We start from the raw sequence: 22,985 nt of genomic DNA, 5'->3' as shown, positions 1-22,985 counted from the left end.
CACTTACAATGACATTCTCCAGGAGCATCCATGTTGCTGCAAATGGCGTTATGTTGTCGGTTTTTATGGCTGAGTAGTATTCCATTGTATAAATATACCACATCTTCTTTATCCAGTCACCTATTGATGGACATTTAGGCTGTTTCCATGTCTTGGCTGTTGTAAATAGTGCTACTATGAAAATTGGGGTGCAGGTGTCATCCTGAAGTAGGGTTCCATCTGGATATATGCCCAGGAGCAGGATTCCTGGGTCATATGGTAAGTCTATTCCTAGTCTTTTGAGGAATCTCCATACTGTTTTCCACAGTGGCTGCACCAAACTGCAATCCCACCAATAGTGTAGGAGGGTTCCCTTTTCTCCACAGCCTCTCCAGCATTTGTCATTTGTTGACTTTTGAATGATGGCCATTCTGACTGGTGTGAGGTGATACCTCCTTGTAGTTTTGATTTGCATTTCTCTGATAATTAGTGATATTGAGCATTTCTTCATGTGCCTATTGATCATTTGTGTGTCTTCTTTGGAGAATTGCTTGTTTAGGTCTTCTGCCCATTTTTGGATTGTGTTGTTTGTTTTTTCTCATTAAGTTGTATGAGCTGCTTATATATAGATCAAGCCTTTGTCAGTTTCATTTGCAAAAATTTTTCCCCATTCCGTAGGTTGTCGTTTTGTTTTACTTATGGTTTCCTTTGCTGTGCAGAAGCTTGTAAGTTTCATTAGGTCCCATTTGTTTATTCTTGCTTTTATTTCGATTGCTTGGGTAGAGATTTGCTTTAAAGTATTGCAACAAACAAACAGTCTAAGTGGAGGGGGGAGTAGGAGTGTGATATAAAACAAAATGGTGAAATGTTGATGACATGAAGCTGGGTGAGGGGCCTATGAGGATTCTTACATCATTCTCTTCACTTTTATACACGTTTTATATATGGAAATCCTCCATAATAAGGAATTAATAGTAAACATCTAGGGGAGCAGACTCCTCACTCTACCCAGTCATCCCTGCACACAAACCATCAGTACATGGAAGTTCTTCCCTAACAGATGAGGAAACCAAAGACACAAGAGAGAATTGGTCATGCAAGGTCTCCTGGCAAGAGAGCACATGGTCAAGACCACGTCCAAGTGCCAGACCTTGGTCCAATGCCATGCACCCTATTCTTGTCAGGGGTGGCAGTGGTAGAAGATGGCTTGATTTTTGCTTTGATTTAGAGTTTGTCACCTGTGCAATGTGCTAACCCAGACATCCTCTCACTTGAGACCCACATCCACCCTGAGGGGTAGATGGAACTTCTGTCCTGGTTTTCCAAACTGAGGCTGCAAGAGAGCAGTGACTTGTCCAAGGTCACACAGCTGGTAAGTGGCAGAAACAACATGTAGATCCAGACCTTCTCAGCCCCATTCCACCATGAGTTCCTCTCACCACACTCTCCCCACATTATAAGGCTTGACTTGCTGATGCAAAAAGGAAAACTCAAAGCCACCTCAAGCCCTGGGCTCTCTTCTGACATCCCTGTCTAGCCACATCCATGCCCTCACAGGCTGGGCTGTCACCGTCTGTCTGGCTCTCTCCCCAGCTAGATTACCTTTGCTTTCACAGCACCTGTGCAAGAAAGACATTCCAGAGATGGTGGGCCAATAAAAGAACAGAGAAGAAACAAGATATTTAAAATATCAACTTGGCACAGAATATTCTACATCATACAGAGTGAAGCCTTGGCACTTGCAAGAGATCTGTCGGGAGCCCTTTGCAAATTTTCAAATCCAGTGTGTCCCCTGGAGCACACAGGACCCACCCCAGCCCTTGTTTTTATACTTCGAGTCTTGCTGGGTCACGTGAGGCTCTGACCTCAGGCCTACCCTGCCCTTCCCACCTTAAACAGAACGCTGCATACATGTAAACGAATGTTGTGATAATGTGGATGTGTCCTGTCACCCAACGTTACTGATGTAAAGGCCCAGGCTGGGGAGGACTTTCGGGGATAGAAATCAGCTGTTCCATTTGAAGGTGTGATCTGGGCAGGAGACTGAATGAGACATGGTCTCCTTTGGATGAAGAGGGGCACAGCCATGGTGGCCCTTAGAATCGCCTCCTAGAGACCTGGAAAGGTGTGAGGCTGACGAGCCTGCCAGGGTAACTGTCCAGCCCTGGACACCCAGGCCGGGGACACTCACATCAGTTCTCAGGCAGCTCCTCTCAAGACCATCAAGTAGTCTGGGTTTTGTGTCTTCCCCCCACCCCACCCTCGACCCAAATGCAGTTTCTCCCAAAGGCTTCTCACCCCAAGACCTCTGTTCTGGAGTCATCCCCGCTCCTCCAAAGCTTCTGTCTGCTCATATCCCAAACTCCTTCGCTTGAAGAGGAAAAGCGAAGCCTAACAGCCTGGTCCCCGCTCTCCTTCCACATCCCCAGCATCAGCCCCCTCCCTGCTCATCGGACCTTTGCCGCCTTCCTCCCTGTAGGTTGGTCTGCCTGCTAGAAACGTTTTTCAGAACTCTTTTGAAAACGAGTGGCCATTTTGAGTGAGTGCAGGCTGCTATTTGGGAAGGATGCTGCCAGAGCTGCTGGGGCCCAGGAAGCCGGAGTCCGTTCGGGGCTGGGAAGCACTGCCGCCGCCTTGGCGCGCTCTGCCAGACTGCGCACTGGTCTGCAGCTGCCCTGGGATCGCGTTCACCAGCCTGGAGTCAAGGAGGCCCCAGAGCGGTCAGAGGCCTGGGACGGGAGGCCTGCCCGCGCCTCCCAAGGCAGACCTACATTTTTCAGAGCCAACCCTACATGTGACATGAATTAATCTATTGAGAATTTGAAAATATTCTTTACACCGTACAGAAGTCAGTTTACATGGACCACTAAATCCTTGCCAACCCTGCCTTCCGTGTACCCTGCTGCAGGGGCTGGGTCACGGCTCTGGTAATGACAGCTGAAGGAGACTTAAATCAGGGCTGGGGATGTCCCCTGGGAGCTGGCACTTCAGCAGGAAGCAGGAGGAAGCCTGCACCAGACGACAGGGCAGAGCCACTTTCAGGAGTCTTGGCGGCCAGGAGCATTTTTGGATTAAAGAAAAACAAGGAAACCTGCTTCACGAAGACATCTTTGAAGACTGAAGAGAAGGAAACAGAGCATGCTCTGAAAGACAAAGCTTTAGTTGGAAATATCTTGGCTACTGGATTGCCTTAAGTTCTTTTCCTTTATACTAATTCCCCACCTGAACATATCCAACTGGCATTTAGAAGGAGATGGAGTCTTCATTTTAACATTTAATGCACTCAGGTCTGAAAACAAACATGACCTTTTTTACTTAAAACTAAGAACAAACAAACAACAGCAGCAGCAACAACAACAACAAAAACAGGGCAGTGAAATCTGAGTAGACCTGGCCACAAAAACCTATAAATGTCAACCGAGCTGGTGGGCACTGACACCATGTTTAAGGACTGGGCAAACCCACTAACCCAGTAGGACACAGCGAGGACCATGAGGCCAAGGGTCCTGGGCAGCCCAACAGAGGGGCATCAAGTCCAAACATAAAAGTCCCCCCAAAGCACTTCTCTTCTGGAAGGTCCTCCTTGGAGTCCCTGGTCACAAAAGGCACAGTTTTAGCAATCCCGAACTCCAGAGTCAGACCCCCTGAGACAACAAGACAGCTTGAAAGTAAAGGAGGAGACAGAGAAACTATGAGCAGGCAGAACTTCACAAACACAGCAGCTCAAGCAAGACACAGGAGCACCAGTGGGACAACTGATGGTATGGGTGGTGACAGCTCACAAGAAGAGGGTACACAACTGGTGGCTGACCATGAACCTTGCCGGGAGAAACAGGGGCATCTCAAGAGCATCCCAGATCCCAACTCCTGGGGTTCCACAAACAGGGAGAAACAGACAGTATCCCCAGCAATTACAGAAACACCAATGAAAAAGGCCTAAAATGTATCATTCTTTACCTGCAAAGGGAAATAAATAATGAACTCTGCTTTAAAACAAATTTCCCAGGGCTGGCAAGGCTGCAGGCAAATGGGAACCCTCCTGTGTCGCAGGCGGTACTGCTTAACCAGCACCGTCCCATGAAAGTGAGGACACCGAGAGCCCGGAAAACGTCAGCCTACTCACCCCGTTTCTGAGGATTTATCTTAACTAATTAATTCAAAAGGAAAGGGGGAAATTATGGGAAGAAAGTTCCTTTATGGCAGTGAAATTTGTATTGGTTGAAAGCTGAAAACTAAAAAAACGAATGTCCGCTAATAGGGAGATCAGGTATGCAAATCAGTGAAATCTGATACAGCCAGTCAAAAGGGAGAAAAGCTATCTATGGCATTAAGTTAACCAGGGGGAAAGCAGAGCAGGGAATTGTACAAGTGCAATGATTGTGTACAAACAGACAAAGACCGAGAGGAATCGCAGGAAAACACAAAGAGCTGCATTTGGATGGCAGGCTTATGAATGCAATTTCTTTTTAGTTGCTGTAAAGGCTTTTTTGACAATAGACTTTTAAAGAACTGGCCTGGCTTTCCCAACAAAGGTGGGCTCGTCACTCTCAGCTGGTAGCCAGTGTGCCATCCGCTGACCCTTAGCCTTGGGGCACGCCACGCCTTGGGCCATCCACACAGCTGGCTACACCTGTGGGAACCACCAGGCTTGTCTGAGCCAGGCAGATGCGTACACTGACAACCCGGGAGAAACACAGAGGACCCTGGGAGTTAGAGGAGGGGCGAGCACGGGTGATCCTACGCAATTAAACATTGAGATGGATAATTTAAGAATCAAATGCAAGAGTATGCAAATGCCCATCTGCTACATCAATCTAGATCCTGGCAAACGCCAGAGCATAGTTCTCAAATTAGAGTGGTCTCAAATGTCAGGCGGTCCACCCAACCTGCAGGCAGGTTAAGGATGGCTGCCTGCTTTACAGAGGAGAGCTGATGCCCAGAAGGGGGAGGTGACCTGCTCCAGGTCACGAAGTCAGGGATTGCTGAGGCGAATGCCACCACTCCTCTGCTAACTGGCCAATGCCTCATGGCTATGAGGCTTAGAACATTCCAGAAGACACGCACAGGGGTCTTGCTATTTGACCCGACACAGCCCAACTCAAACTCTACTGTCTGCCAGAGCCCCACCTCCCCATTCCATGGAGGCATGTTCAGGAGGGACACCAGGTGGCCAACCAACCCCTGGAGTCATGGTGTCAACCAACCAAACTCCGCCAGACTGTGAAGTCTTCCCCAGCACGAGGCCAGCCCACCCCATGCTCACAGCCGTCTGCACGAGCTGGGTGAACCCAGTCCTGGCCCTGCCACTTCCTGGCTGTAAGGTCTTGTAAGTGACCTGGCCTCTCAGTGTCTTTGTCTGCAGAACCTGGGGATAACGAGCCCCTGTGTGATAGGACTGGTATGAGGATTAAATGAGGTAAAAGAAGACCTCGGCAAAGTAAACGCCAAGTCCTAAGTAGGACATTTCCCTCAACACAGCTTCTGTGAAGACTGAACAAGGTGACAAACGTGAAGTACCTAGCAAATGCTTGACTTCCAGCAGAGTGCCAACGCATAGCTATTCTTCAGTAACAGTTATTATGGTCATAATAAAGGCATCAAATACAGCACAAAGGCAGGGGATTTTCCCAGGAAAGGGCTGGAGGAGGGCTTCGCGGAGACCAGAGGATGTCTGTTCTTTTCTTCCTCATAGAGCAGACTCTTGCTGACGGCCTCCCCTGCTCCCCCTCCCACCCTCCCACATGCTCACCACCCAGGAAGAGGACCCCAGCGCTCGCCATTTCTTCCCTTGGATCCGCACAGTCCAATGAAAGCCAGACCGAGACCCCCGCCCTGAGTCCCTGTTGCACAGGAAGCCCACCCCACTTCGGCCTAGGCTCACGGGGAGGGTGAGGTAACAGGGAGACCACCCCACTGACTTCATCTCACCCCCCCCCGCCCCCGTCCGCCCGCCCCGGGCCCGGGCACCCACTCACAGCTCGAGGATGAGCACCACGTCGGTGCGGTTCTCGAAGACGTCGTGCAGTGTGATGACGTTGGGGTGCAGCACCTGCCGCAGGATGCTCACCTCCCGCTGGATCTCCTCCCGGCACACGCCCCGCCGGCTGGCCTGGCTCTGCCGCTTCTTGATGAACTTGGCTGCATATTCCAGCCCCGTGCTCTTCTCCCGGCACCTCTTCACGATGGCAAACTGGCCGCTGTGGGGACATGGACCCACACAATGAGGGCATCACTGTGGTCGCTGGGGAAGTAGCCTGGCTGTCACCCCCAGGCCACAGACATTCAGAGTCATTCTTCCAGGACAGGACAAATCATGCGACCAGCCAGCATCCCCACGTGGCTGTCAACCAGTGAGTGAGTGAGACAGGGCAAGTACTGGGCTCCCCTTCTGGTCACATGAATCCTTTGCTTTTCACTAGGACGGCAGGTTAGTGTTGTCATTCCCAGTGTACAAATGGGAACGCTGAGGCCCTGAAAGGTTGGTTTGATCAGGATGACACAGCCTCATTATTCCAAAGCCTCAGCTAGAACCTCTGTCTTGTATCCACCAGGTGAAATCACTATGTCCAGAGGTTTATACTACTTAATGGAAAGATTTTAAAGGAAAACCAAAAAAGATCAGCATGGTCAAAACACTAAGAGTAACGACCGTCTGTTTGGGCCTCCCTTATCTGGAAGCAAGTACAAAGTCATCTATTTGGAACTGAGAAGGGACAAAGCCCTTCTATACTCTCAGGTTTGTACCTTTGTTCCCAGTCCTTCCCAACAAATTAAATCCTAGTTACCTGACGTGAGCCAGGTAGTAGGACAACAGGGGGACAGAGCCAAAGGATGATGCACTTAATGTAAAAACAATGCCAGAGACCGTGCCATCTGGGTTGGTGGGGACCCTGGTAGGGATGGGGAAGGGGAAGCCGCCTGACACTGTTAATAGTCCAGAAAGAAGACTGATAGGCCCACAGTTCTAAAATGTTAGGAAACTGAGGCACAGGAGAGGTCAGGAGACTCACCTGACGTCATCACAGAGTTAATCACAAAGCCAGGCCCCAGAGCCGGGTGCCCAGGTCACTGTCCACAAAACCACTAAAACAGTTAAAGGAGTCAAGACAATGCTTAGTGCCTTTTGGGGCTGGGCTTGAAAACCTTTCGTTCCAGGGACCTAGACGGCAACCATGACATAGTATCCTTGCCAGAGCACACGTGGCCCTGAGCCAGCTTCCCTGAGTGCTCCCGGGGCAGCCCACCCCCAGGGAAGGGCAGCAGCCTCCTGCTTCACCACCTCAGATCAGGAAATTGGTGGGGGCCACTCTAAGTCCCTGGAGACTAGCCAGGGGCCACCCTCCCGGGATCCACTCACTCCCTTTCCACCAGTGCCCCAGGTTTTCTTGCCCACTGCTTGAGACAGAACTCAGAAAACTTGAAAGTTCAGCCTAATGGGTTACTAAGAAGACACCAGACTCCACACTTAGGATTTATTCTCTTTAGTGGCTCTGGGGTAAGAGTTACTTACACACAGTAAAGTGCCCTGGATATTTGCCTCAGCCTAAAAAAATAGCATTGCATCTGAACCACTTATTACTAAAATAATCCTCATTGAGACAGCCTTCAAAATAAACCCAAGTAACCAAAAAAAAAAAAAAGTCAAGTAAAGCAAGTAAGAAATAGATATGTCAACACTTAACTAGTATTCTATGGCAACCACCTTAGAGATGTCATCAAACACATGTTCACGTATCTCTCCAGCCGTCATCCTCCACTCGCTCAGTGCTGCCTGAGCATCTCCTCTGTGCCTGGCTCCGAGCCACACAGTAAAGGGCAGGGACCAAAGGCACAGACATCAGGTACAGGTGGAGCTCTGGGGAGGGAGAGCGCCCTGGGCGCTGGGCTGAGCTGGGCTGGGCAGGTTTTGTGGAGCCAAATCTCTACTATGTTGTCCAATAACTCTAAAGTCTCAGCTATTTATGCCCCACATGTTGGCTCTGGGCTGTCTACACACTAGGGGCTAATGCAGGTGGAGCGAAGCCAGGTCTCCCAAAGCCAGAACAGATTCAGTGAGATCTCCAACACAGCTGGTCACTGGGAGCTGCTGTGGGTCTCAGGACATCAGGTCCCTTAGAGGGTGCCAGCAAACACTGGACAAAGCCTCCAGTCCTGGCAGCTGTGAGTCCACATCAGGACAGCCTAGCTCCTCTCCTCTCTGACACCTCAAGGGGCCTGGCATCAGCAGCGCTGAGGGATGGGAAAACCAAAGCTTAAGACTCTTAAGCAATTTTTTTATTTAAGTTTACAGAGCACAGAGGCGCAGGCACAGGGCTCTTATAAAGCAGAGATAAATATCTCAGGTCACTTTAACAAAGCTCTCCCTTTCCCTATGAGGGAAACGGAGGCATTTTTCTGTATCACATGCCTGAAAAAATTCCTCAGACTCTCAAAGAGCCAATGAGTGTTTGCTTTTCCTGGTGAGCTTTCCCTCTGTGAGAGGTGGCTGGGCTCAGGCTTAACGTGCAGGTGTCTTCGTCCCCCTAAAAGGAGATATTTAGAGAGCGGGCGACGAACACAGAGCCAAATACCAGGCAACAACACTCATCTTCCCTCTCTTCACAGGGCAGGGTCCTCCATTCAACCTGCGCTGGGAGCCTCAAGGAGAGCCAAGGCCATTTGCTGTTTTCCCGTCTCCTGGTCCAGTACTGGGAAGTGCCGAGAATTCGCTCCACTAGGTCCAGTCCCCAGGCAGGGAGGCCTCGGGCAAGGAAAGTAGCCTTCCAGGTCAGACAGGCCTGGCCTCAGGAAACCTCCACTGCCACCTGGGGCAAGTGGCTACCTGCTCTGAGCATCAGTTTCCTCATCTGTAGAATGGGAAGCATGATTCCCTACCAGGGACTTGTGAAGACTGGAAATATCTGTCATGTTGGCCCACAGGCAGCACTCATAAGTGGTGATTATTCTGACTGTTATTATTGCTCAGGGGAAGGCAGAAGTCACTGATTTAAATGGCCTGCAATGTGTGGCCAGGGTATCAGTGTAATTTTAACACACATCTCCACCCCGCCTCGACGAGCCAGCGCACAGGCAGATACGGGAATATCTCTGTTCTAAGCAATTAGAGCAGTGGTTCTCAACTCTGGCTATGCACTGGAATGACTGGGAGAATTTTAAAACTACGGCTGCCTGGGTCCCACCTCCAGAGATTCTGATCTCCTGGGTCTGGGCTGCAGCCTGGGAATCAAGATATTTAAAAGCTTCCCGAGGGCGAGGGATGTAACTCAGTGGTAGGGTGCATGCTTAGCATGCGCGAGGTCCTGGGTTCAATCCCCAGTAACGCCATTTAAAAAATAAATAAATAAAGCTTCCCGGGTGACCCTGATGTGCAACCAGGGCTGAGAAACACTGATAACAGTCCTCTGATTGTAGCCATTTTCCAGGAGAAGAAACTGCACCACTGTTACTCATAGTATTCCTTGTTCTTTTCAGTATTAATACATTACCCTCTCCCTTTCTGATCTGAACATTAGAAGGAGGGAGGGGTGGGAGAAAGGGAAGTGGGGGAGTGCTATCTCTCCCACCATGACAGTTCTGCAAGCGAACTGCTCCAATATTCATTAGCAAATCAAGACAGATGACCCTGGGCTTTGGGGACTAACAGAAGTGGAAGTTTGCGGTTGGGCAAACCCCTGGTCACTGTACCCACAGCAGATGCACAGAAGCCTGAGGTGGCTCCGTTATGTTCATCAGAAGGTGTCAGCAGATCCACAAGCATTTGGAAACAGTGATGGTGGCAGGCCCTTGTCCGCCCATCAGGAAAGCTCCAAAATCAGAAGTTCAGACCCCGGGGTGCAAAGTGCTCAGCGAGGCTATAGGGCAAGGGGTGGACAGCAAGAGCCCCTCTAGGTTAAGACAGAGTCACCCAGGGTATCATTCTGGAAGGAAGCAGAGGGGAGCCATCCAATCAACCATAAGGGAAGTGATTGCCAACACTGAGTTTAAAATAATGAGAATGCTGAAACATTGATGCCCGTGTACAAAGCACGCATACTCCTATCCCCACCCCCAGAGGAACGGTCAGCACCTAACCTGAATGCAGCAAAGGGCTGGGAGTCAGGACACGCAATTCCTGGCCCTGATCTGCCATCACAGCTTTGTGGGCTTGGACAAGGAGGTGCCTTCTCAGTTCATTTTTCTCCACCTGCCACCTGAAGTCTCACCTTAGAACACTTCCTGTCAGAAAGCTCCTGAGAGCCTGTCACAACTCTGAACAGAAACGAAGGCTTTCCCTTCACTCTCCCAATTCCATCTCTGGGCTGATGTCTGGAGACTTGAGTTCCAGGCAGACCCCGACCATGAGCTGGCCATGACCCTGGGCAGCCTGTCCAACTCTCTGGACCTCAGGGGTCCTCCCTTATCGAATGGGGATGAGAAAACCCAGCCTACCCACCTCAGGGCTGATGGGGAAATCATGAGATAATGCCTAAGAAAAGACTTAATCATCCAGCAATCCTGCCATCCAGGAGGGAAGGAGGTGGGGGTGGGTGGAACGCTGTGCCTGGGGCTGGCTTGCAAAAGTCCTGTAGGAGGGTTTCGTGAGGGACAGTAAATCTGCAAGACACAGAAACTACCTTCCCTGCTTCTGCCAGCACACTCTCCTACAATTCTGTACAGGAACACACCCCTCTTCCCAGGCAGAGGGCTCAGCTCCTCACTCTCTTGGTGCCCCGGGAGGAGGGAGCAAGCTGCGCGGAGATGAGCATCACTGACAGAATTCAGCAGGGCCAGGGTGAATACCCCACGAGGGTCTCCTGCTATCTGCCCAGGAATCAGATGATGGGCAGTAAATCTAGACAGCTTCTCAGAACTCAGAAATGGGGTTGCTGTCTCCAACACCAGCTCGTAAGCTTCATGGAAGAGCCTGGCTCAATCACCCCCAAATTTTTCACTGCAAAAGAAGAATAACTTGGATACGACCCAAATCTCACACTATGGCATAGATTTTGTGAAGCAATGCAGACATTACAACGTTCGTACCCAGCTTTTCTCTCTCCAAGCTAATTTTATTTTTATTCTCTCTTTTAATATTTGCAGGTCTCAAAGTTCCACTTTACAGATCAGAAAACAGTGGCTTAGGGAGGTTAAGTGACTTGGTGGTTGGGCCAGGTAGCAGGTCCTAATAGCAGGGCTAGGACATAAAGCCATGTCAGCTGACTCCAGCTTCAGTGAGACTCTGGAGGTAACTAGCCAGCAGTCATGTACCAAGCATTGAGGAGGGGGCCTATCCCAGAGTGGAGGAACATTCTATCACTGATTTATTTAGAATCACTGATGCATGATGATAATAAAAAGTAGACTGATTTTTATTTGATTTTATAATTGGTTTTGAATTCTCAAAAGACAATGCACCCCTCACAGCAGGCACTGAGGCAGATCACTCCCACTGCCTACCCACTCCCACCCAGCTGGCTCTGGCCAACTAGACTAGTGCTGGCAACTCCTGGGGGCTGACTGCCAAAGGTGTTTCGTAAGATTTATGGATAGAGTGGGTCTAAATCATTGTCTTTCTCAGTCAACTCTAAAGTGTCCATGAATTTAGTAACTTGCCCCCAAAGTCCCCAGTTGATCAAGTTGGAGATGAGGCAGACAGAATGCAGACCCAGGGATGAGGTGCCATGAGAGGTAAGAGGTATCAGATGGGAAGTGTTCCAAGTCAGAGGGATGTGGGGACCAGGTTCCTCCTCCTGCTTCCCCCAGGCAGTCCCTGCAGTTCCTCCCACACTGGAGAACAATGAACAGAGATTCCTCTGGAATTACGCTGCAAGTCTGCAGGGCCACAGGGCGGGGATAATGCGTCCAAGCTTCTAGTCAAGGCCACCCCAGGTGCAGCCTAGTAGGTGGGGGAATGCGACCTTCAGCTAACATGTCAAAGGCGTAGGCAGAAGGAACTTAGATCGATAGTCCACAGGAACCAGATCAGCCTGATCCCAGAGGACCCACATCCCAATTCCATGGCAACAGCCTGTCTGGGGATGGTGTCCCCAGCCCCCTCCCCACTGCTCTGCCCAGCCAGGCTTGACTGTCCCTGCCCCTAATCCCCTTCCCCTTTCCAATACATCTCACCTCTGGCCAGGCCACTCTTGATTTCCATGAACAAGATCCTCCTCCCATCGCCTTAGCAACCAACCTGTTTCTGGTCTCCTATACCCAAGTCCAGAATATAGAGTCAAAAGACCCAGGTTTGACTTCCAGCTCTGCTACTTTCAGCAAATCACATGACTCTGAGCCTCAGTTTCCTTGTGTGTAACACAGACAGAAGAATATCTCAATCTGACCAGGTTACAATGAGAAAGAAATGAGACAAGTATGTGAAAGCGCTAAGTAAACTCTAATTCTCCATGAATGAGAATTATTATTTCTTTCCAGCCACTGGTCACCACATCTGGATCCTGGTCTTCATTTTTGAATCCCAGTGTATTCTTAAATCTGATTCAGCCCCAGTGAACCCCATCCTCAGATCCCAGCTTAAAAATAGATAGTACTGGGGAGAACTGGGGCAGCTGGAAGGCAGGGTCCCCAGGTGGTGCCAGCATCCAGGAAGGCAGAAAACACCTCGGGACACAGTCACCCAAGGTCAGGGCAAACAGGGGACCAGATATCCAGGAAACCAAAATAGAGTGAAGATATATAAGGTTACCAGAAGTTGGAGCAAACAGTAAGTTACGATTCCAAGCCAGAGAGATGAGGGTAAGGAGCAAAAATTTACCAAAAGCCAGGTGGGCAGCACATCGGGAACTAGGTGGGAAGCAAGGAGTGAGAGGCACGCGGGATCAGCAGCCAAGCCAGCCCCGGGCAGGTGGAGACTCGGGAGCAGACAGAAACATCAGCACAAACCTGCAAACACAAGAGCGCCCAGAGCCGTTGAAATGGCCTTTTCTTCCAGCCAGTGAGCCAAACCCGCTTCTAGTGAACCCGTTTCTCCTCTCTGATCATGTTGCCCATACCTTTCTAATCTCCTGATGGTTTTAAAATTTATTTGAGGTATGGAACCCTCTCTCCCAAAAATCTTGCACAGAAGCCAATATGAAAAACAGATAAAAAGCAGTGCGTCTTCTGGGGGAGAGGCACTCAGAACCCCCCCCACTCAGGGCCCACCCATATGACGCCTAAAGAGCTTCATGGAACCCCAAGGGCTCCAAGGAACACAGTTTGAGAAGTACACTCTGTACTATGGACATATGCTCTTTGATGATCCCAAAGCAATTTCAAACTGTAAAAAAAAAGGGGGGGGAGGGGAGGAGAAATAGAAAGCACTGATAAGATCATTCTTAAAATTATTATCTAGTCTTTAAGAAGTTACTCCAACCAAGTCAAGTTCAAGGTCAACAGTAAGTAATACACATAGAATAAGCATCAGGAGCCAGAAGTTTCCAGGGAGCTGAACCTTGACCTCCAAATGGCCCCTGTCCACAAAGTCACAGGTGTCTGCCCGTGCTGGCCCGTGGCAGCTGCTTCCACAGTTTAGCTCATTCAGTTCCCTGCCTCTCAGACTAATTTCCTTCCTCTGACTTTTCTTTTTCTTTTCTTTTTTTTTTTTTTTGGTCAGAAAAAAATTCCTAAAGTACGAAAAGAAGGAATCGTTGAGCACAGCCAAGTCGAGCTGAGGCATGATTACTTCTTGGAACTGACTTAAGCATAAGCACATTTTGATGCTCTTGTCAAATGAACATGAGTCCACGAGTCCAAGGCCTGAAATAAATTAGGCTCAGTTTAAGTTGGACTTGGCTATTCAGAGAAAGCTTTTCACTAAAAACTTAGCTCAGTGGCCTCTGGTATCTCCCTTAGTCTAGATTCTAGATTCCAGACACTGACACAAGGTAGGTTATTGTGGCTTGAAGTGTTGGTCTTGGAAGAGACCACCCACTACCCACCATCCACCCCGCTGCCCATCTAGTCACCAAGCCACCCCCGCCCACCTACCTAACTGCCCATTCACAATCCACCCATTCACTAATTTACTCCTCCATCCCTCATGTATCAGTCTGTGTCCTACATGCTATAAACAGGACACACTCCACAACTTGAAGGGCTCACAGGCAACTGGGGAGATCAGACAAACACTCATGGAAAAAGAAATACGGCATGCACGTGTAGAAACAGCTGCCTCAGGGTCAAGTGCACGGGAAGCACTAAGCGCTGCTGCAGTTCAGCAGGGGGCAGAAGTATCAGCCGAGGGTATCGGGGAAGCCTTAAGGAGCAGGTGGGATTTGAAACACGTGTGGCAGTATAGGACCAGGCCACCCAAGATGGTTGTTCTCTTGCTCTTGGTACATCCCCTGATGGACAAGTCCCTGCCTTGCCTACACCCTACTCACCTAACTGACCTTCCTTTTTAACCATAGAGCCTAATCCATAAATGCCTGCAGACTTGCCCCCAGCCCCAGCTAGTGTCTGGGCTAATCTTTAGTTCTGAACATCTCCACCATGATAACTTATCAAAGGGTCAGTGAGGGGCAAGTTCCTCTCCAGGTTTCCCTGGTAACCGATGAGCCAACCTGATGTCAGTTCCCTCTATAACTGGTAACCTCCCTCTCCCCCAGGGAGCGAAGACTGCGGCCACATCCTGCCTGCCGTCTGCCGCACACCGTGGGGTGTTGCTCCAGGACCTTGCTTCTGATATGTAAGCTCCCCCATCCATTAAACCACTGATGTCTGTTTCTGACTCTGGGCTCCTTCCTTGGCCTTGAGGCTGGGCAAGCACAGGGCTTGATGGCCTGAGGGGTGCAGCCCAACAGGCAGGAAAAGCTGGATTCAGATGGGCAAAGGGGAATCAGCTTGCCGCAGATGGAGAAGCAGGGAGTGATACACAAATGCTTTATTCTGTGCAGGCCCCAAGTCACCACCTGCCCACCTCACTTCCTCCCAGTCAAGTGGCCACTTTCTCGAGGAAGCACAGCAGGAAGCTGAACCTGCCCTTTTCTCTCCTCTTTCTGAGGGTGGAGGGAAAGGACAAGAGGTCAGTAGCTAACGACTGCATGGGTTGGGCTTCCTTCTCACCAGCTCAGTTCCTGACAATCAGAGGAACATTCGATTGATGAAAGAACTTCAGCAGAACAGGTCAGCTCACTTGACCCTTGAAATGCCAGCCAGTTGGCCTTCACAGCCTGGGCAGAGCCCAGGTGGCTGGACCATAACGAATGTGGCCTGTAGCGTGAGCTCACGCTGCAGAGCAAGAAAGGGACTACACGGGAAGACAGAAAAATCCAGGATGGTTGAGGTTCTGCTGTTACTGAGTGGGGACAAGGCCATCCCTCATAAAACGGTAACTGAACAGCTTGCCTTCTGTATCACCTCTCTCCCAACTTACCGACCCCTCTCACGCCGAGAGTTCTGTACCCTGCCTCTCTCCTGGGAACTGTGCATCTCCCATGGCCCACATCTGCTGGGGATCCTTTCCATAATTTATCCATAATTTACATAAAGTGACAGAGGATCCAAAGGGTTAACCTGTCCCCACGGCAAAGTAACACATTCACATTTTAGCAACATCCTCAGGCAAGAGGGGCTTTAACGGTGGCAAGTTTAGGCACACGTTGGGCAAGAGGGGACAGACTACTGGGAGATAAAAAAGGTCTTTCCACTTTCCTAAAATTCACACCAAAAAGGCAGCCCTGCAAAGGACTGACTGTGTGTGTCTGCATCTGTAAATGTGGGTTTGCCAAAATCATAACCAATTATTTCTTGTCAACTCTCTTCTGTCCACCTGCATCTTAATGGCCAAGGGATTCTTGTTGCAATGTCTTCGCTGATAGACACAACTCATAGCCATCTAGGTTGGGTACTCTCTGTTTCTCAGGATTTCTGCGAGTTTTTTATCACAAGTTTGCTTCCTCGCCATTACTTGACAATGCCCCAGATCACCTCTCTCAGACTCAGGGCTGGAAATGGGGAAGACCACCAAATCGTAGGCAGAGCCCAGGGTTCAGAATCCTGGCTCTATCACCAATTTCCAAGTCCCCTTCTGTCTCAGGGCCTCAGTTTCCTCATCAGAAAACCAGTGGGCTGGACCAAAACGTCTCTCTCAGGTCCCCACCCCCATCCCAGATCACCCTCTGAGGGTTCCCTGAGGCAGATCAGGGTGTCACATGTATCTCCCAGTCTGAGACATACAGGGTGATTTCTGGATTTCCCGCTGCACAAGATCCAGCCACAGGTTCAAGCTTCTGAGATTTATCAGTCCCATGTTAACCAACTAAATTTCCAAAGAGAGACTGGGATCAGGGCCTTGGGCAAGAAGATCTCAGACACATTCAGCAAGTGACCCCTGAACCGTCTTCACAGCCAGCAAAATGCTCAACATACCAAATGGCAGAGATAAGTCTATTACAAATGACTGAGGCATTCACCTTAACCACCAACCAGCCTGTAAGAGCCTGGGGGCTTAGAACTCCCTGCTCATCTGCGTAACTCTCACAGAGCCTGCCCAGCACTGAGCACAAAGCAGGCATTCTGCCAGTGTTTGTGAAATGGGAGAGCTAAACTGAGGCAGCAGGAAGTGAAGGACCTGTCACTCAGAGCCAGCCCTCCATACAGCCCCAGCGCCTCCCTGGCAGACTCGCTGAAAAAAGAACACGTTCTTGATACTGTTTATTACAAAAGGAACATGTTCATTATTTTTTAAAAAGCACAAAGAGGAAGCTTCCTGAGACAACCATTGTTATCATTTTGGTGTCTGCTCTCTTGGATTTTTTTTTTCAATGCCTACTACAGTCTTTTTTGTTTGTTTGTTCATTTTTTAAAATGTTAACTGGGATGATACCACATGTGTGATTTTGGAAACTGCTTTATATAATATATCATGAACATTTACTCACACAGTTAAAAATTCTTTTACTACTTGATTTTAAATAATATGCCACCATACAGATTAACCATGGTTTTTAAAGCAAACTCTTAATTTTGGACATTTATATTACCTCTAATTTTTAATATGATTAAATACACTGTTACAGACGCTCTTATATACAAATCTTTGTGTACCTCCCTGATTATCCTTCCTGAAGGTTAAAAGTTATGTACATTTTTAAGGTTTTTGATACTTGATAAATTATCTTCCAGAAAGACTGTCCCAGTAATACTTCTAACAGCCATAAATATCATCATCCCTTGCTCCCCACCCCACACACATTTCACCAAATATTAGCTCTTTATAACTTTCAGCTTTACCATTTTGATACTTGAAAGATGACATCTCACTGTTTTAGCTTCAATTAAATTTATTAACTTGCAGTTGATTACTAGTAAAGACGAACATCTTTTCCCATGTTTGTTGGCACTCTGAACTGCCACACACACACACACACACACACACATAAATGCTCTGCTTATTTTTCCAATGGGGTGTTTGCTTTTTTCTTACTGTCGGTAAAAGCTTTTTACATATTTGTGACATGAACCCTTTGTGTGTATGTTGCAAATATTTGCCCTGATTGTACTGTCTAAGGAGGAGCTTTAGGTCTCTTGTAGCATCTGAGGGTGTTAATAAGATTTCTCCCCTTTACCTTTCCTCTTATCTGTCACTAGGCTGTGCCTTAGGACCACTCTGAAGGGAAGTACCTTGGGCCTTGTGACCTTGTTGGTCTAGGCACTCAATCCAGGCAAAATCTTCAAACTCACTGCACAGGCAGTCCCTCACCCCCTACACCTGGCTCTTTCCTCAGATCACCCCTCTCTTCCTCCCGGTGAGGTCCCTCCTGCTGGCTGACTGCAGGAAAAGATGGCATCGGGGGGTGAGCCGGTCTTGCTGCAGAGTGGGCCTGATGCCCCAGGGTGGGCTATAGCTGCTGGGGTGACCAGCACCACAGACCCACTTTAGAGATGCAGAAAGCATCTCCCCTGCTCCCAAATTATCCGTTATGCTGTCCACTGTCCTTTGTAACAGGACATACGGGATGGCTTTCTTTCAGAAATTAGTACCATGAAGAAGTCTGTCTACCCTGAAAAACCGATACCCTTCCTCATTTCAGATAATGAAAATGATGTAATCGGTCTTACTTCCCTTTTGTCATTTTGATGGTCAGTGACAACAACTATGACAGCCCAGATCTTGGGTGTATTTCCTTCTTCCTTCCTTCGGTTCTCAAACTTGGTTCTCAGACTTGGGGGTGTAGCAGAATCATCTGGGGAGCTTGTGAAATGCCCAGAACGTATCACAGAATTGATATATCATCATCTTTTGGAGTTCATGTGTCTTCTGACCGCCTACCTTTATATTCAGATTTTATGTGTCTAGTATTACATGTTGCCTCAAGTCCTTAACATACATGTGCAAGAGGAACTACCTATGAGTGGTTCTGTGTTGCCATCGCTCAGTGCGGAAAAAGAGAGTGAGCTGCAAAGCATGCCTGTGAAGGCAGAATTCGGACTCTTTCACAGGTGGCAAAGGAGGCACCAAACTGTTACAGGTGCTTGTCCAAGGCAGGACCACCCAAACAGCCATTTACAGTCCACCCCAGTGGCCAAGTTGGTTGACTGAAGAGCAGAAGGCATTTCCCATGGGAATAAACTGCTGCCGTTCCCACCCTCCAGGCCCCACGTTCACAGGTGGCCCATTCTGTCATCCCCGCCCTCAGAGGGATTTGACTTTAGCTCTGCATCCATCCTCCCGAGACCCACAGTGCTACAGGGTGGGGCGGGGTAGAGAGAACAGGTCCAAGTCCTCATAGAAGCCGATTTCTGTCCCAACTCTGCCCACCCATCCCCGTCTCCCCAGCAGAAGCCAGAGCCTCTGTTGGGCAAGCGGCTCCGAGTTGCAGCTGCACCACCTCCGCTGTCATCACCTGCTCCAATTAGCAGTTCCCAGGCGCCCTCGGAGCTGCCACCCCTTCCCGGTTCCTCTAAGTCATTACGGGATTTGACGGTGCCTAGCAGGTTAGGTTTCCTTCCAGCCTAATTGTGATGATCTATTTTTCCTCTGTCTACCCAAACTGAATCTAGAATACTGCCCGCCCTCTAACATGGCCTCATCCCTCTAGAAGCCCACCTGCCAGGCCTCCCTCACCAGCTGCCTCGGGGTAGCCTCGTCCTTGCCCACAAGGTCAACGCCGGCATCCCAAAGGGGCAGAGGTTAACCATCAGTGCTCTGAAGGGGCAAGGAGCTCAGGTCTGGGAAGGACGCCTGGATAACCCCAACCCGGATCTGTTATCAGCAGGCTCTGGAAACGGGTGAGTTTCTTAACCTTTCTGTGCCCCTGTTTCTTCATCAGTAAGATGGGGGTGACAACCATCTCACAGGTAGTGCTGTGGATTAAACGCGTTGATACATGGAAGTGCCCAGAACAGCATGTGGCATACAGTAAACACGGATAAATAGGAATTAAGTTTTAGATCTCCAGGCTTCAGTTTCCTCACCTGGAAAATGAAAATAACACACATAACTTGCAGGACTACTGAGAAATTTTAATTAGAGAAATGTGAGAACCTTTAGCACAGAACCGGCATCTACTTGGTGCTCAGTGAGTAATTTCAGGAAGATGAAGGATGGATAAATCAGACAATGAATATCATGGTTCAGAGCAGAAGTTTTCACCTATGATCACAGGCTGCCCTTTCCTCCCCCTCAATATCCCAGAAATCACCTCCACCCTCAGAGAAACAGGCCCACAGAGCAGTCAGGGCCCCCCCCACGGGGCCCAGACTGCCCAGACCTCATTCCTGCCTTATCTTGAGAGCTGGCAGGTCCGGCACTCCCTCCAGAGCAGAGTGAGAAGCCAGGATGTGTCCCAACACATCAGGGGCCAGGATAGCCGGAGGACAGACTGTCTCCCTCAGCCCTCCTGCCACCCCACTGTCCCCTCCAGGGCAGGGACTCCGTAGGGTCTCCTGTCAGGCTGGGTCTGGATGGCAAGGCTCATGTATGCACAGAGAAGGGTCCCCACATAAGCAGAGCTCTCTGCCTGGGTCCCTGGGTCTCTTCTGGGTAGGCAGACCCAGGGGCAATGACAGGAAGCCCAGCCGGGAGCAGCGGAGGGGACCATGACCATAACAACAGGTGTCCTCTGTGTGCAGGACTCAGAGTCTAGCACAGTTCTCACTGCCCTGGGCTATTCTGACTGTAACTTGCCTGAATCCCACCCCTGCACCCCTGCGGCTGCCAGCTCCTACAAGGCAGGGATGGCTCTGCATCGCTTTCTCTGGTGCTTTTGGCATCTCGAAGTGCTCAATATGTATGTGGTGAATACATGAGTCCTGGGTACAGGCCCTGGGAACACAAAGATGCAGTCTCTGCACCTAGGACTCCCAAGATGTGCCCCTTTCATGTAAGAACCACCAAGTACTTGCAGAAGGCACCCCAACAAACCTCTTTTCTAAATTACACATTCGGTGCACCTTCTCTCATGTGCTCTTTAAGGCAGAGTTGTTTTGTGGATCTTCTTCTTACCTCCCAGGACACAGCCTCACACAGGGTGCACAGTAGGCACTTTGACACAGACTAAATTCGGCTCAGGAGCTTGAGCACCCTGCTGCAAACCCGCTCAGTCCCTCTCTGTTCTGTAAGGAGTTTCCCCATGGATCCCAGAGGTAAGGCACAAAGCAATTTGGTCAGAATTCCCTTTCCTCTTCAGCCCAGAAACTAGGGGACCAAGCTGGGGCTGGGTGTCAGGATGAATCACAGGCTAGATGTCAGCCCCAAGTCTTCCCAGGACACAGGGGGAACTGGGAGGGTCAGTCCTGCCCGCACAGCTACCAACAGCTGCTTCTCATGGAATTGCAGGGTCAAACCACAGGGGAGAGGAAGGACCCTTTTCACCGTGGAGGAAACATTCAGAGCTTGCCCTAGGTCACAGAGCAGTTCACAGCACAGCAGCCTGAGACTCCAGGTCTCTCAACACCACTACGGCAAGGAGCTCCATATTTTTCTAGTAGCAAAGCGCTTTTTCTTTTCATTATTTATTTTCAATATTTTTAGCAAATTACTATGCATGAACAAGGCTAAATAAAAATGAAATTGCACAGAAGGTCGTAGAGTGGACTCAACAGCCCCCTGCTCCATTCCTCTCCTGCCCCAGCTCTGCTCACCGGAGACAATCACTTTCAAGCCTTCTCATAGTTAAGATCACCTTTTTCAAAGAAATCTTACACGGGAGTTTAAAATACAAAATAGATCAAAGGGGAACCATGCAAAGCACTTGATTAATACAACCATGCATGTGCACACGCACGTGTCTACACACACGACACAGCCCTGAGGTCTGCACCATAGGACTCAATGAGAAAACCACACCACGGCAGCAAACTTCCCCTTACATCACAGCCTCTTGCTTTTACTGGTGGCCTGCTGTGGAAGCAGAGGGAACCTTCCCCCCTGAACAGACACACCTGCACCAGGGATACCTGGATTTTGTCCCCACAGCCCCTCCTGCACCCACAATCCTAGGCTCTTGAGGTGTCACCATCTATAGTAAAAGAGACCTTGACAAAGCCTCAGGTTTCCCTAAGGCTTAGGCTCCTACTGGAGGGAGAGAAGCGGGGAGAAACCCACGTGTGTCGCAGCCCATAAGAACTCGAATAAGCTCATTGGGTTAGCAGTCGTGTATAACTTAATATGAATTAGTTGGATTAGATTGCTTTCCAGCTACAGGCAGAATTCAGCTATGCTGGGGGAAAAAGGACATTTCGACGTCATAGGAGGAGAAGGGATGCTGTTGGGGTGAAGAGAGCTGAGGTACTTAGGGAGATACAGAACAAGAGGGACCTGCAGGGGAGGTCTCTGGGGCGCTAGAAGGCAGCATGGGGCACCCAGAGTTGGCAAGCTGGCAAAAAAAGGGAGGGGCGGCGGGAGCCCTCTCTGATTGCTTACTCCTCCATCCTTCCCTTCTTCCAAACACTAAGTCAACAGTCTTCAGCCACCTCCACTACTGGCAAAAAAAAAACCAAAAAACCAGTTCTGGTCTACACTGGATTCTGCTCTGCTGCCCCACCGGGTGATGAAGGCAGGAACTGGCTCATTCCGCTATCTCTAGATCACTGTCCAGCCACGGGGAAGTGCAGCTTGCCACCTAGAAAGGATAGTTACCATACATGATGGGGCAATCTCCTTCCTTCCTTCTCCTTCGCCCAGGCACCCACAATGTATATCTTCTCCCTCCAAAATTCAGAGCAAATACCAGCCCAGGAAGACAGTGGCCTCCTGCAGGTGGCGATGGGAAGAAAGTGGGGGCAATCACAGCTCCCAACACAAGCTTCCTGAAAATCTCCTTCCTGGGCCCCCTGGCTGCACCTCCTCTCCTCTCTTCATCACTGGACCTTGTACCCCTGAGAACACTGCTCCTCAAAGTGTGATCCTTGGACCATTGATTTCACCTGGGAGTTTGTCAGAAAAGCAGATTCTCAGACCCCATCCCTGCACTACTGATTCAGAATCTGCATGTTAAGATGACTGACAGGTGATTCATGTATATATTAAAGTTTGAGAAATGCTGTTTTAGTAACTGCTACAGCAAACCCCCCATCCACTACTTAACGGAATCTGGGGTACCCAAAAATTCACTCCAAATTCTCTTAGCTTTTGGACCTTCTTGCTGGAAATCTGGACCCATGAGACTTTTCATATCTTAGAAAAGGCAGTATAATGAGCAAACACAAATGAATAAAAATATGTTGAATGTCTCCTTCTGTGAACAATAAGTAACTCTTGACGAGTAGCATTTTGGTTTACAAAGTGGTTTTATGTGAGTTCTGTTTCATACTCACCAGATCCCTAGGGGGCCCCCAGGGACAGGTATCACTGAGCACTCTTACAGAGGAGGAGCCAAGCTCAGGGGCCTTGGAGAGGGGCACAAACAGCCTCCAACGTGGCACTTAGGATCCACATCTGGTGGAAATGTGGCAGCTCCACATGGATTAACCGCAGCATTGGAGGAAAGGGTGATCTGATTTTTTTAATGTGTAATAACAGAGTTCATCAGAAATTCCTTTTCTATTAGGGCCTTCCTGTTGGAAACATGAATCAGCTTTACCCACCC

At 49.4% G+C, this 22,985-nt stretch overlaps 1 protein-coding gene across 2 annotated transcripts in view; it reads right to left on the bottom strand.

The window, feature by feature from the left end:
* LOC102541641 (death-associated protein kinase 2) overlaps window positions 1-22,985 on the bottom strand; it is a 106,566-nt gene that overhangs the window by 40,113 nt on the left and 43,468 nt on the right. Inside the window, exons 2-3 of one of the 2 annotated variants that reach the window (XM_072962269.1) lie at window positions 12,728-12,855; window positions 5,955-6,176 (exon numbers count right to left, since the gene is read on the bottom strand). In XM_072962269.1, the coding sequence (XP_072818370.1) occupies window positions 5,955-6,176; window positions 12,728-12,750 (245 nt within the window). In that variant the 5' untranslated portion in view covers window positions 12,751-12,855. The remainder of the gene's footprint in view (window positions 1-5,954; window positions 6,177-12,727; window positions 12,856-22,985) is intronic. The other variant, XM_072962268.1, reaches the window with a different exon arrangement.

The sequence above is a fragment of the Vicugna pacos genome, chromosome 6 (genome assembly GCF_048564905.1).
Source record: "Vicugna pacos chromosome 6, VicPac4, whole genome shotgun sequence".
In the NCBI taxonomy this organism is placed as follows: Eukaryota; Metazoa; Chordata; class Mammalia; order Artiodactyla; family Camelidae; genus Vicugna; species Vicugna pacos.
Note: the sequence above shows the minus strand (reverse complement) of the source record. Positions and strands in the feature narration are given on the sequence as shown.